Below are 15457 nucleotides of genomic sequence, written 5' to 3'. Positions count from 1 at the left end.
AGGTGAGAGTGATTATACCTCCCCTTTGATTTTAGTTGAGGTACCGGGCAAGGAACCTCGTCCTTGCGTCGACTACCGCAGGCTTAATTCCATCACTAAGGATCAAATTTATCCGATCCCTAACATCGAGGAGCGCCTTGAGAAAGTTAGTAGCGCTCAGTTTATTTCCACCCTAGATCTTGTCAGGGGTTACTGGCAGGTTCCACTTACAGAAGAGGCTAGTAGGTATGCGGCGTTCATTTCACCAATGGGAACATTCCGTCCTAAAGTGTTGAGTTTTGGTTTGAAGAACGCGCCATACTGTTTTTCAAGTCTCATGGATAAAGTGTTGCGGGGACAGCAAGAATTCGCTTTACCGTATCTAGACGACGTAGCGATATTCTCCGCATCCTGGTCTGAGCATATGACACACTTGCGGGCAGTGCTAACCCGCCTGCGCGAAGCAGGCTTGACAGTAAAGGCTCCTAAGTGCCAGTTAGCACAGGCCGAGGTTGTCTACCTCGGTCACGTGATTGGTCAGGGTCGTCGCCGCCCCTCTGAAATAAAAGTGGCCGCTGTGCGAGACTTTCCGCAACCGCGCACAAAGACCGATATTCGGTCGTTCTTAGGTGTCGCCGGCTACTATCAGAGGTACATCCCTAGGTACTCTGATATCGCGGCTCCCCTGACGGATGCTCTAAGAAAAACAGAGCCTCAAACAGTCGTCTGGGACGAGACCAAGGAAAGAGCTTTTAGCGCCCTAAAGAGTGCCCTAACAAGCCAGCCTGTGCTACGATCGCCAGACTATACAAAAGAGTTCATTGTTCAGTGCGATGCTAGTGAGCGAGGCATGGGCGTTGTACTGTGCCAACGGGAAAATGGAGAAGTAGAACACCCCGTCCTGTATGCTAGTCGTAAGCTGACCAGTCGTGAGCAGGCGTATAGCGCCACCGAGAAAGAGTGTGCATGTCTCGTGTGGGCCGTTCAGAAATTGTCATGCTATCTAGCCGGCTCGAGGTTTATCATTGAGACGGATCACTGCCCTCTCCAATGGCTGCAGACCATCTCTCCCAAAAATGGCCGCCTCCTGCGCTGGAGCCTCGCTTTACAACAATATTCCTTTGAGGTGCGTTACAAAAAGGGGAGTCTCAACGGTAACGCCGATGGCTTAAGTCGAAGCCCCTAACGTAGGAATCAGCCTCAAAATTGTTTGTTACTGATGTTTTTCTTCCTGAGGCAGGATTTTTTTTTAACATATTGCTTTTGTTTAGTGTTTCAAAGTGATGATATGCTTTCTAATGCAATTTTTCAATTTGTGGACGCGTTCTGAGTGATGCTAGACTACTGTAGGGAACTAGGCAGTGGTATAAGAAGGGGAAAGAGCCTGGCAGGGCTTAGTGAGGGTTGTGCCGTGCTTGCTGACTGAGCGGTTGAGTTTCAGCGTAGTTCTAACGCTTGCCGGGAACGAGAACAAAAATGTGAACTCTCCCGAAGTCACTTTGCAGTGTCCCGTGCGAACCTGAACGAGAGAACGAGGCCTTCTCTGTGCGCTGCGCTCAAGAAACGTCGAGGGACGCCCGACTTCGGTTATGAGCATCATCGAGCGACATCCCTCCGGACAGCGGATGCAGTCCCCTGTCCATCGGGATCTCCTTCCCCCGGCGGGGCGGTCTGTTGCGTTTCGCCTGCGACACGTGGTTTTGCCGGCGCGACTGCGGCGGGGCGGCAGACATTTTGGCCCGATCGTCGTCGCCGCAACACTCTTCGCCAGGTGTTTCCAGGCGCGACTGCGGCGGTGCGACCGCCTAGGGATCATCCTCGCATTCCAGTCATTGTGCCCGAAACAGGCGATGCCAAAGCAGGGATCTCATTCCAGTTATTGGGCCCGAAACAGGCGATGCCAAAGCAGGGATCTCGTTCCAGTCATTATGCCCGAAACAGGCGATGCCAAAGCAGGGACCATCCTCTCATTACAGTCATTGTGTCCGACCGGCAGCGCCACGACAGGGTGCTACGAGATCGTGCTCGACATGGTGCTACGGCATCGCTACGACAGTGTGCGTCACCATTAGCCCATTGTACATTCACGTGCTCGTCTTTTGAGGGGTTCCTTCTTGCCCTCAACTGCGAGAGTATAAAAACAGCTGCCCCCGGACGCCAAAGGGAGGGCTCCGATTTCTTCTGTTGAGTGAAGTGCTCTCCCGTCTCTCTACTTCGGTCAAACCTGACCACCAACTCTTTGCGATGTTAAAATAAACAAGTTGTTTCGTTGTTACCAGTCGACTCATGCTTTGCCGGGACCTTCGGAGGCTTCCAGTTGTACCCCAGGCCGCCAGGCCAACGCTACCCTTGGGGCTTGCGACCCAGGTACAACCACGGGCGTCAGCGCCGAGTTCCCAACAGATCGTACCAGCGGTCCGATCCAAACACCGTGCTCCTTTGATATTTTCCCAATCCGCCGTGGTTGCTCAGTGGCTATGGTGTTGGGCTGCTGAGCACGAGTTGGCGGGATGGAATTCCGGCCACGGCGGCCGCATTTCGATGGGGGCGAAATGCGAAAACACCGGTGTACTTATATTTAGATCATCAACATCAGCATGGTTACGCCCACTGCAGGGCAAAGGCCTCTCCCACACTTCTTTAACTACCCCGGTCATGTACTAATTGTGGCCATGTTGTCCCTGCAAACGTCTTAATGTCATCCGCCCACCTAACTTTCTGCCGCCCCCTGCTACGCTTCCCTTCCCTTAGAATCCAGTCCGCAACCCTTAATGACCATCGGTTATCTTCCCTCCTCATTACATGTCCGGCCCATGCCCATTTCTTTTTCTTGATTTACCCCTGTTTGTTCCCTCAACCAATCTGCTCTTTTCTTATCCCTTAACGTTACACCCATCATTCTCCTTTCCATAGCTCGTTGCGTCGTCCTCAATTTCAGCAGAATCCTTTTCGTAAGCCTCCAGGTTTCTGCCCCATACGTGAGTACTGGTACGACACAGCTGCTATACACTTTTCTCTTCAGGGATAGCGGCAACCTGCTGTTCATGATTGGAGAATGCCTGCCAAATGCACCCCAGCCCATTTTGAGTCTTCTGGTTATTTCAGTCTCATGATCCGGATCCGTGCTCACTACCTGCCCTAAGTAGATGTATTCCCTTACCACTTCCAGTGCCTCGCTACCTATTGTAAACTGCTGTTCTCTTCCGAGACAGTTAAACATTAGTTTACTGCAGATTAATTTTCAGACCCACCCTTCTGCTTTGACTCTCCAGGTCAGTGAGCATGCATTGCAATCGGTCTCCTGAGTTACTAAGCAAGCCAATATCATCAGCGAATCTCAAGTTGCTAAGGTATTCTCCATGAACCTTTATCCCCAATTCTCCCCACTCAAGGTCTCTAAATACCTCCTGTAAACATGCCGTTAATATCATTGGAGAGATCGTATCTCCCTGTCTGACGCCTTTCTTTATTGGGATTTTGTTGCTTTCTTTATGGAGGACAACGGTGGCTGTGGAGCCGCTATATATATCTTCCAGTATTTTTACATATGGCTCATCTACGCCATGATTCCGTAATGCCTCCATGACTGCTGATGTTTCGACTGAATCAAACGCTTTTTCTTAATCAATGAAAGCTATATATAACGGTTGGTTATATTCCGCACATTTCTCTATCACCTGATTCATAGTGTGAATATGGTCTATTGTTGAGCAGCATTTACGGAATCCTGCCTGGTCCTTTGGTTTCCAGAAGTTGTTACTGATTCTATTTGCGATTACCTTAGTAAATACTTTGTAGGCAATGGACAGTGAGCTGATCGGTCTATAATTTTTCAAGTCTTTGGCGTCCCCTTTCTTATGGATTAGGATTATGTTAGCGTTCTTCCAAGATTCCGGTACGTTTGAGGTCATGAGACATTGTGTATATAGGGTGGCCAGTCTTTCTTGGACAATGTTCCCACCATCCTTCAACAAATCTGCTGTTACCTGATCCTCCCAGCTGCCTTCCCCCTTTCCATAGCTCCCAAGGCGTTCTTTACTTCTTCCGGCGTTACTTGTGGGGTTTCAAGTTCCTCTAGACTATTCTCTCTCACATTATCGTCGTGGGTGTTACTGGTACTGTATAAATCTCTATAGAACTCCTCAGCCACTTGAACTATCTCATCCATATTAGTAACGATATTGCCGGCTTTGTCTCTTAACGCATACATCTGATTCGTGCCTATTCCTAGTTTCTTGTTCCCTGCTTTTAGGCTTCCTCCGTTCCTGAGAGCGTGTTCAATTCTATCCATATTATACTTTCTTATGTCAGCTGTCTTACGCTTGTTGATTAACTTAGAAAGTTCTGCCAGTTCTATTCTAGCTGTAGGGTTAGAGGTATCATACATTGGCGTTTCTTGATCAGATCTTTCGTCTCCTGCGATAGCTTACTGGTCTCCTGTCTAACGGAGTTACCACCGACTTCTATTGCGCACTCCTTAATGATGCCCATAAGATTGCCGTTCATTGCTTCAACACTAAGGTCCTCCTCCTTAGTTAAAGCCGAATACCTGTTCTGTATCTTGATCCGGAATTCCTCTAGTTTCCCTCTTACCAATAACTCATTGATTGGCTTATGTACCAGTTTCTTCTGTTCCCTCCTCAAGTCTAGGCTAATTTGAGTTCTTACCATCATATGGTCACTGCAGCGCACCTTGCCGAGCACGTCTACATCTTGTATGATGCCAGGGTTAGCGCAGAGTATGAAATCGATTTCATTTCTATGAAATCGATTTCATTTCTAGTCTCACCATTCCGCCTCCTCCACGTCCACTTTAGTCTAACCGGCTTGCGGAAAAGGGTATTCATTATGCGCATATTATTCTGTTCTGCAAACTCTACTAATAACTCTCCCCTGCTATTCCTAGAGCCTATGCCATATTCCCGCACTGACTTGTCTCAAGCCTGCTTCTTGCCTACCCTGGCATGGAAGTCGCCCATCAGTATAGTGTATTTTGTTTTGACTTTACCCATCGTTGATTCCACGTCTTCATAAAAGCTTTCGACTTCCTGGTCATCATGACTGGATGTAGGGGCGTAGACCTGTACTACCTTCGATTTGTACCTCTTATTAAGTTTCACAACAAGACCTGCCACCCTCTCGTTAACGCTACAGAATTCCTGTATGTTACTAGCTATATCCTTATTAATCAGGAATCTGACTCCCAGTTCTCGTCTCTCCGCTAAGCCCCGGTAGCACAGTATGTGCCCGCTTTTTAGCACTGTATAAGCTTCTTTTGTCCTCCTAACCTCACGGAGCCCTATTATATCCCATTTACTACCCTCTAATTCCTCCAATAACACTGCTAGACTCGCCTCACTAGACAACGTTCTAACGTCAAACGTTGCCAGGTTCAGATTCCAATGGCGGCCTGTGCATGTTAAGGAACCCCAGGTGGTCCAACTTTCCGGAGTCCTCCACTATGGCGTGCCTCATAATCAGCAAGTGGTTTTGGCACGTAAAACCCCAAAATTTATTTTAAATATTTTCCCACATTTGTTATTTATTTCTTAAAACAGAAACTGCAGCGGCAAGCGACCCAGTGAAATCTACCTTTTCAAATTTGTGTGCGTTTAGTATTTTCAAAATAACTGAGAACTTCACCATGCTTCGCATACACTCAACGGCTAACTGGTTGAACCGGACCGGGTTTGCCCGGCCGGACAGGGCCTGAATATATTGGGCCCGGTAGGGATCCTAAAGGACGCCCCGCGCAGTGCTCTTCGTTGCGATACAAGCAAGGTTTATATGATTTCTGAATAAAATCCACCATTTTACAAAATCTTTCATTATTCTGACGAAATTCTGATTATAGTGAAGCAAAGTACAATATAATCTTACACGGTTGCACATGTCATGCGTCCAGCTAGCTCATTCTGTTCCTTTGAAGACTAACACGAAGCAAAAGGCGAAACGCATTGATATGTATTGCGGGATGATCTATTTTTTTTTTTGTTCAAAGCCACTGGAGCGTTTACGAACACCATTTTTTTCAGCACGCCTCTCTACCTCTTCTCGCGTCTTCTCGGTAATAGACAGTGATTTAAAAAAAAACATCGTGTGCTTTCCGAATCAACGTAGACTTGCGCAGGGTGTGACCGTTTGTTTTTAGCCTCAATCCTTGAGTCGTACAGGTCAAGCTGTTGTCTTTCAATGCAGTTCAAGATTGGAATGCAGAAATTCTTCCGGGTCTTCAAAAGCGTAGACTACCGTGTTCCCTATACTTACCGTGGCAGAGGTAGTCACCTGTAGGTGAATAATAAAAGAGCCAATATTGAGTAAAAATTGAGAACTGTAATGAATTTAACAAGTCTACTCTAGTCTAATTGGCAAGTTTTCCGGTCTTCTAGACTCATTTAAAATAGACACTGCCTTTCAAGGACTACGTGCCCATTCCATTCAAACTACAGTGCGCAATGTCGGGCTCCCATTCCACTGCCATGCCACCTTGCCGACTGGTCCATCATTTCGCTTACATTTTATACCGAGTGTTGGAAAATGTGTGGAATATTTCCAGAATCATTCCAACTCCGGTGTTCCACTTCGCCATGGCCTGGTGGTTGCCGAATCATGGAGTGAGGGGAGTTAGTTTATTCTACTACTTTTTGGGAGCTCATGCGTCGAGGAGCACGGAAGCCTAAAACCACGGCATTTTTTCACATTTTTGTTGCTACAGGGAAAGTGCTGCAAAAAATAATTACACAGGACACATCGGGCTGAAAAAGATTCAGTGAGAGCTGTGAATGACTTAACCAAAGCTTCCTCGTCGAAAGACATATTCTTAATTTAAAAATTATTATCCTCTTTATCTAACCTTCTCTGGCCCGCTATGTAATTACATAACAATACTGTCCCGGTGGCTGAAGAGGACTGAATACCGAACTCTGTGGGAGCTCATATTCTATATTGTAAACTCTGTTTTTAACAATTTGGCTAACGTTAGTTGGAACACCATGTATAGCATGGAAATTCGACTAACAAAGTATTACCATTAAACGCACTATTATTGTGTGTAAATAAAGAATAAATAATGTATATTACCTTCACATATCATTCTACTTATAGGTATCACAAATATCACTTAATGGAATAGCGCGGGACATTTAGTGGCTTCTGTGAATTTCTTGCATTTGTCACATATGGCCTATCCTGTTATAGGGGCACTGGTTAGGTACCACTCTGACACAGAGACGTCAAAGCCCTTGGTGTATCTACACATGCCTATTAGATTTCTCTGCATACACTTCTCCTTGCTCCCATTCCTTGAACAAACATCTAAAATCGCCTTGGTCCTCGTTACATCGTTGCGCATAATTTCGGGCAAAACTTCGATAATGTTCTAACGTCATGTGACTGCGGTTAGGCCTTCTTGCCTAGAAGAGACAGATAAATGTTCAGTTCATTCATCAAACTAAAGAATTTGAAATAACTATGGTTTCCTCTGCAGCATAATATGTTATCCGTACAGAAACACCCTTATTAGCCGCTTCAGACACGCCCGAATACTCGAATAGTCCTACACGGTCCGATGGGGCTTTCAATCTGCTATGCAAAATATTTTATTTCCTGCGTGTGCCTCATGTTACACATTTCATTTCATCTATTTATCCTTAAAGGCCTGAACGCATTACATAATGGGCATAAGGGCATAAAGATCATGTGAACTTCAATGATCTGAACAAAAATGCAAGAGTATACGCCAGAAATACAGTCAGTGAAGTGAAAATACAATTGACAATACGTTGAGTAAATAAAGGTAAACAGTAGAAAAATATGAGAGCTGGTGCGTATCTATTCTCTTCGTGGCTCAGTCGCACAGAATCGCACAATTTCCTCTTCTTCCGGCAGGTTGCCTCGGCCCAGGGTTGCCGGCCGCACGGTGGTGTAGGCGCGGGACGCAGCGCGATGTCGACCGGAGGCGCCCGTCTGTTGGTGCAGCATCGCGCTTGTGCCGGCCGCCATCTCGGCAGCGCCGCGTCCCAGCTGTCCCTGCGGATAAGCAGCAGGTCCTCCGGGCGCTCGTGCTGCCTCCCGTCCTGTATCGTCGGTAGCTGAGGAGCAGACGGTGCGCTCGCTGCTGTCACCGTGCCGGGCAACACCCGTCTCTTCACTGGACGCGTGGAGGCGGGTTCTACACCCCGCCACGCTGAGCTGCTGGTCTCGTTGGCCGAGGCTTGTCGAGCACGCTCGCGGCTACCGCTGCGAGCTAGTCTCGGCGCCGCCGAAATCGGGACGATGGTGCAGCGAAGCGGGGGCGCCGCTCTCTTTCAGCGCCTGTGTTTATCGTTTGAAATTTTTTGGATTTTCGCAATTTATTCGTGTGAATGTTTTATTGTTCTGTGTGCTTGAAATAAACGTTATTGTAATTGAAGTGGCGTTCCTAAGAAAGATTCCGCGATCCCGCTTTTAATGCGCGACGCTACGGGGCAAGAAAAAAGGGGGGAAAATGTCACTTCCTTCTTACTGTTCCTCTCATTTTCAATACTCTTCCTGGGAACACCAGCAACGAGAGCGCAATCATTTCAGAGGCTACAACGTGAAGTGGACAGCACCACGTAATCACTTGCGTGCCAGGCCAGACGAAAGGTACTGTAAAACAATTCGGCTCTGGCCTACTCAAACGAAATCTTGTACACACTAGGATAAAGTTCACTTGGAATTGCACTAAGGCCCATTGCACTTCTCGCTAAGAAGTCGTGCCAACCTTTCTTTCGGAAATTCTTTGGAATAAGTGCAGCAGGACACGGACACATCTTCGTATGCACACAAGTGTGTTCACCTCTGCCAAAGATGTAAGAGGCACCTGTGGTCTGCTCGTTATGGCGGGAACCTAGAATATTGACAGATTAGGGCCTGAATGTTATCTCAACAAAAAAGATCGAGTGCAGGTATGCACTGTAGTGTTCCTGGTCGCTGGCGCCGTTTTCTGTCGCCCTACCATTACGGAGTGAACGAGGAGCAGTCAAGTGGTCTTTACTCAGTGGGAACTGTTCTTGACACTTCTCGCGAATTTCACAGCCACGATTATGGTGCTTGCAGTAATTCCGCCATTATCGTCGCAGTGTTTTGATAAGGAGAGGCATCGCAATGAGTCATTACGTGTATATGCCTCAAAACTTCCATCACCCGGCCCCGTAAGTATGGTCTACCACTCTGGAAACTTCCAGACCAATCAACTGGGCAATGCTAAGAACAAGAATACCTTGCGATCAAAGCTGCCGCTTCGGAACGCGGCGAACGAGGGAGGCATAAGCCATCACTCAGAGCCAAGGAAGTTCAGCTAAACCGTTGCCATAAATGAAACTATCGTTGCTTTATACATACTGTAGTCAAACGTAGCTAGGTACAAAATAGGAGCGGTAATACGCAAACCAAAGAATATCAAGTAATACACTTGGTGCAATACCAGTACAGTACAACGCCATAATACAGTGCTAGAAAATAATGGAATGCAGTACTAAAACAATCGAGTAGGATGGAAGACAGCTCCTCATGGTTTTTCTATATCCACAACGTTTGCTGGCAGCCTAGCTGTTACAGCTTCGTGCTTCTTCTAAGGAAAACGATTACTGAAACCAGTTTGTGAACCATTTTTGCTCTACATGTGTATTATGTTTCTTTCGTGTAACATACAGTGTTGTCTCGCGCATGTACCGAATTTTTTTTCATTTAACACATGGTCGCCCACTTTACTGTGAAAGAGAGTAACCCTGTTGTTATTTATTCTTGAATCAGGAAAGGATAAGTTTGGTAGCTGATAAACTGAACATACTGAGTATTTTCTACTGTAAGAAGAGGAAATAAAACGCGCGCCGTTGAGCCTGTTCCAGTTGTGCGATACACGTCTGTGTGTGTAGGCCCCAGGCCTCGCAGGGGCATTCAGCTATCGCTCTTACCAATTCGTAACATGCCAGCTTCGTTTCTGGCGTAGTGTATTTAAGCATTCGTCTAATGTAGCCTAGTCTTTTGTTAGCTTTACGAACTATATGTATTGTCCAGACTGAATTCGGTGTTATGTGGATCCGAAGTGTTAGTATTCTGTTACTTTCTGCAGTTACAAAGGACGTTCCGAAAGTAGGTTTCGTCATTTTTTTTTGTAGGAGAAGATGGTACACCAGGTGAAACAAACAATCGTCATAAGAATTGATCCACGCCCGTCGCTGGTTCAACGACCGAAGGAGCTACAGCGGAGGAGGAATGACGCATGTGCAGAGCGCCGAAAAAGAGAAAGTAGCAGCAGACCGTCGTGCCCGAGGATGTTCGAGCATAGAGTTTCCTACAATATATCAGAGGGAACTCTAGCGCTGCAATCAATGAGCCACCATGGGAATGACGCGAAGTACATGGCTTTGTCTGATCTTCGTGCTTGTGGATTCAGACGTTCTTGTTGATTCGTTTTTCCGCTTTGTATGCCTTCATTATAAATTTCACAGCAATCTAAACTTTTCTAAGTGCCAAAGTCGCCGCCAACAAGCAAAACCGCTGTTAATTGCAACGGTTAAGCTTGTCGAGGTGGCCAAATTGAAACGCGCGAAGCGTCTAAAGGCACTGGCTTCCCCGCGATCAATTCATAAGGGATTTATATGTTGTTTGACGATACATGCCTCCGTGGCGTAATGCTTTCAATATCGGGAGTCTGTGCTAGAGGTCCTGTGTTCGAATTCTGCCGCCGGATAATTTTAATAATGTGTACCTAATTATTTATTACCCAGCACTTTGTTGAAAACGACGAGTTTGCAAACTCACGAAGCCGTTTGAAGCCAGAAGGACGAAGCTTAGGCAAATCCATGTTCTTCCCATAATTCCTATGCTGGCTCAACCACTCCCATTGCAGCTCCCGAAGACACTAGCGCCAGAGTTCCCCCTCGTTATTATTCTATGAAACTGTATGTGTTCTAGTACACATCACGATGGCAGACAGACGTTTGCTGACAACGTGGTCGCCAATGGGAATGCGTATTGTTAGCTGGTATGAATGGACACGTTGGACCAGTGTGTCCGTCATCCATGAACGCCTACAGATCGTGTATGGTGAAGAGGTCAGGTCTCAGGCCTTGCATCGCAGGGCACCAAGCTTTGCCAGAGTGTTTTCTTCAAACTGATTGCACGCTACGACAAATGTCTCAATGTCGATGTCAACTATATGCAAAAATAATGCAAGGTGCCCAGTCCGTCATTCCATGGTGTATTTTCTTTTGCCAAAAAAGTTTACGACTGAAAATTAATGACGAAACTTACTTTCGTAACGTCCCTCGTATGTCGAAGGATACCGTCATCGGCCTAAACCATAAAGTCCGCTTGTGTGCTACGTTTGATAAATCATGGCACAAGGTGCGGCTCTACGCATTTGCAAGGTGTTGGCGTGGATTACAGAGCATTATAGGGAATGAAGCGAAGGGAAACACTAAAGCTTGTGACAATGTCCCCACTATTTGGTGCATGACGATGTTTCATGAAGGCTGCGGTGATAGGTAAACCAGCCATGACATGGCGATCGCAGTGTTCTCAGTTTATATTGTAACTAAGATTATATGGCCCAATATGATTATACACAAAAAAACTGGTCTTTCAGTGCACACTTCAACTCGAAATTTCAACTTTAGGTCACTGCCTCTAAACGCCTCCTACTGACAGAGACACTCATCTCGCCATTGCTGTATAATGTCAGGAAATGAGAGGCGACAGTTGGGTCGTCTGCTTTGAAACAGTTCGAGACCACATCGGAGCTCTTGGTCCCCACTCTCTGGCGTCCAATGGCCCTGCGAAGAGGTCGCCGTCGAATTGTGCCCGCGATTCGATGCGCCGACGTCACATGCCTTAGAGGAAGCTGATGGTGCACCCCTGCATATAACACTTTCTTGTAAAAAAAAAAGTTATTGACGCAGGACATAGCTCTATGAAAGCGACTGAATGTGTTGTTTTAGGTTGTGCGGATTTGGGGAATTCGACGCACCATTGCGCAGGCGCATTTCACCTGTTCTGCAATCCCTACGCCTCACTTCTTCACTCGCTCCGAACCAGAGTTCAGCGGTGGCGCTCCACTAGCGATGGTTCGCGGTGAAGGCGGAGCATGGGGTGGAGCTTCGACGTCACGAAACGCCCCCGGCGGCTACTCTCGTGGGGTTAGCGTGCCTGTTCTCCCTCGGGACTGTACCGGGTACGTACATGCTTCCTCTCGTCCGCCGACACCTTTGCGACTAGGTCTGAGCTCACGCACGGTGCCTTTGCCCGTGCGGGGGGCGCGTACCTCGTGTTCATCCTGTCCGGACGCTAAGCCGAAGAACGGGTGCCTAGTGCTCGCGCGAGGTCGTACCACGCCGAGCCGCACTCATCGGAGGCCCAACTCGAAGGAGATTGCCCGAGTTCTCGCGAATTGGCCCATTGGTTATCGCGAGAGCAAGTAGCATAGCCGCCGGGACTTTTCCTAGTGCCGTGTCCCAGCTTCAGCCTGTGCTCTCGCAGCGACGTGCTATCGGCGTCCCTGACTACATTTTCCGCCCTTGGTGGGGGACCCCTTTGGTTCCCCGCCGCCTTGAGACCAGGCGTTTGTGCAATGTCTGGTGGCGCCAGATAAATAAACTCTATCAGTTAACTCAGGGCAATACTGTGTTCTTGCGTGCGTCACCCGGTAGCCCTTGCGGCCTGAGCTCGCGCGCAGCGGCGCTCGAGGCGACGACTGACGCAGCCCTGTGGCTCGCTAAGCTCGAACCCGCGGGAGTCAGTACTCCTGTGAGACCCTAAGACCCCACATGATTTCCGGTGTGAAGCCAGGCACAGAATTCAAAAGGTAAAAACTTGTTTAAATTATCTTCTCTCTTTAGTCGGATATTTATCCCAGAATAATTGCAGCTGGTAGAGGACCAAAGATCGGACACTCTAAGGTCAAATAATTGTCCGTATTTTAAACCACTTAAAGGCTCAATTAAAGATCAATTCCACCGGTCTACCACACGTAATCTAGAACAAAAGAAACTCAACGAATGTCGTACTGATTACGTTAAAACGAGTGATACGTTTAGAATTCAAGTCTTGTTATACGAGTGACATAAATTTAGAATGTACCTCCCAGCAGCCGCGGTATTAAGTAAATACTGCCAGTAACTGAGTATAAGCTTTATCAACAGTTCTGTTCCTAGTAATTTCTATTTCTCATATTGATAATTTGCGAAGAGCGAATTTCATACTTGTATAATTAGATGTGTTTATAAGATGTGCCTAGTTGTGTATATGTTACATGTAAATTTACTCTAATGCAGGAGGTTATTTATTAACCAAAGTGCTCTCTGTACGCTTATCAACTTGCTGCCACTGTATGCCAGTTTTCTTCGTGCCTGAACACATTGGTAAGATTTTATAGTTAGATAAATTGATTGATTGATTGATATTTCTTAAAACGTGGCTAACGCCACCCAGGACACCCCATTTACGAATGCAAAAACAACGAGTAGATGGTGATAATCCTTAATTTTCTACAGCAAGTCCAAAGGAAATAATTATTCTTATGTCACATTTACCGTAATCACATTGATGTTAGCAGTTTGTTGGCAATTCACGCCTGGTTCTTGTTTTCTTTTTTCTTCTTTTTTTTTTACGGAGGTACGTCACGCATTCGTGCAGTGGGCGATTGTCCACTAATTCAGAGCTTATGTGAATTGAATAAAGAAAAGTTAAGGGTAAAGAGAAAAAAAAGGATAAAGGCGATTTGGAAGTTGAAACTTATGGCAAAAAATGTCATGCTGTGAAAAATGGAATTAAAAGAAAGAATACAAAAATTTACAGAGAGATAATTACGAAAACAAAATTTAGCAAGGTGAGGTTATCCTGAATTCCTGCTAACTGTTTGATCTGCCTGGAAATCCCATTATCCCACATTTGGTCCGAATCGGAGCCGTAATACAACGGACTACACGGTAAAGAAAAGTGTTTATTGTCTCTATCTCTCTCTCCCTGGGATATTTTATTTTCCAGAGTCATTGCCATTGTCGAAATGTTTTAAAGTGAGGACCGATGAGATATTGGAGACCAGTCGAAACACAAACCTCAAGATGGAGTAAAGGAAAAAGAAGAACGACACCGAGGTCGTGCCCTCGTGCGCTGGCGCGAGAGGCTCGTGTGGCACAGGAAAAGCCTGCTCGCACTTTCGAACGCGCCGGGGGCTGTGGCGCGCGCATATCCGAGCATCTCTCCGAAGAACGGGCCTGGCTTAGCGTCAGCCATGGGAATCGATGTACCGAGCGGCATCCGAACTTATCGTCTCCTCCACGGCGGTGCATCCGCCTTCTCAGAAGCGCCGTCACCCCAGAAGATGCCTTCGTCCATATTGCACGACCTACTTCCAGAGAAAGCCAAGGCCGACGCGTCCTACACGTTCGGCTACTTGGCCATGGAGGACGTCCTCCCGAGGAGCTGCGACCCTGCGGTCAAGACTGTGAACATGGCTGAGGAGGAGGCTTGCAGCAGCAGCGCCGCACATCGGCGGAGACTGGTTCCGAGGGCCGAGTGCGACCGGTTCGTTGAGATGGACGTCAAGGACAACCTGCCTGAGTACAACTCCATGCAAGCACCGTGCACCGTGCAAGGAGCTGGTCACCAGGTGGAGGACGTATCGCAGGGCACCGGGCACCGAATGATATACAGGTAAAGATAATTGGGTCTTTTGTGCTCCATATCCAAGGGCCGTTACGAATATCCTCAGTTTGTGAAATGACATTTACTATTTGCTATGTCCTGCTAACAAAACGTAATTGAGGTTATTTATTACTGTGCCCTATAAGGAAAGTATAGCTGTAGTAAGGTGTATCAGCCAGGGTGCATAAAACATATTGATTTGCGTATAGTAATGCGATTTATTGCCGTGCTTATACACCTCACATTGCGCTAAGCCAGCAACAGTATTTCGTGTTGTTGCAATAACTACGCTGTTGTCGCAGAGCGATGATAATGTAGTCACAGAAGTGAAATAAAAAGAAAACTCTTAATGCCCTCGCCGACCGTACACAACGCACCGTTTCGTTCACATTTTAGCACAGTGTGATCTTGAGACACCTGCGTGGTAGTTAGGTTCCTTCTTGATATGCCCCTTTAAACAGTCGCACGCATGATTAGCTGGCGCATCCATGTTGCTGCTTTTACCATGCTCTGACCTTGATGTGCGCTTGGGCGGCGACACTTTTCCGTTGGTCGCTTCACATTAGGCGGTGAAGGCAGATGAAGTCTTCAACCACCTTCCGGAGGATGTACAGCTGCCTCACGCTGCCTCACTCTGCCTCACGCTGCCTCACAAAGGCGTAACATCGCAATGGTGCAAACTGCACATTTAAAAACATATAACAAGAATAAAAGTGATCAATTAAACACTGCGCTAAGTATACCACTAATGTGTGAGTAAGTAGCTTAAACAACCCTTGCAAATATTGCATCAATTTCATGTAACCTTTGA

General features: G+C 46.9%; 2 protein-coding genes across 2 annotated transcripts in view; both read left to right on the top strand.

The window, feature by feature from the left end:
* Positions 1 to 8389, top strand: part of LOC142573972 (uncharacterized) — a 28857-nt gene extending 20468 nt beyond the window's left edge. The window contains exon 3 of the mRNA XM_075683172.1: positions 7867 to 8389. Within this exon, the coding sequence (XP_075539287.1) occupies positions 7867 to 7906 (40 nt within the window). The 3' untranslated portion in view covers positions 7907 to 8389. The remainder of the gene's footprint in view (positions 1 to 7866) is intronic.
* LOC142570657 (uncharacterized) overlaps positions 1 to 15457 on the top strand; it is a 91739-nt gene that overhangs the window by 48800 nt on the left and 27482 nt on the right. The gene's annotated exons all lie outside the window — the stretch shown is intronic.

Source organism: Dermacentor variabilis, chromosome 1 (assembly GCF_050947875.1).
Source record: "Dermacentor variabilis isolate Ectoservices chromosome 1, ASM5094787v1, whole genome shotgun sequence".
Lineage (NCBI taxonomy): Eukaryota > Metazoa > Arthropoda > Arachnida > Ixodida > Ixodidae > Dermacentor > Dermacentor variabilis.
Note: the sequence above shows the minus strand (reverse complement) of the source record. Positions and strands in the feature narration are given on the sequence as shown.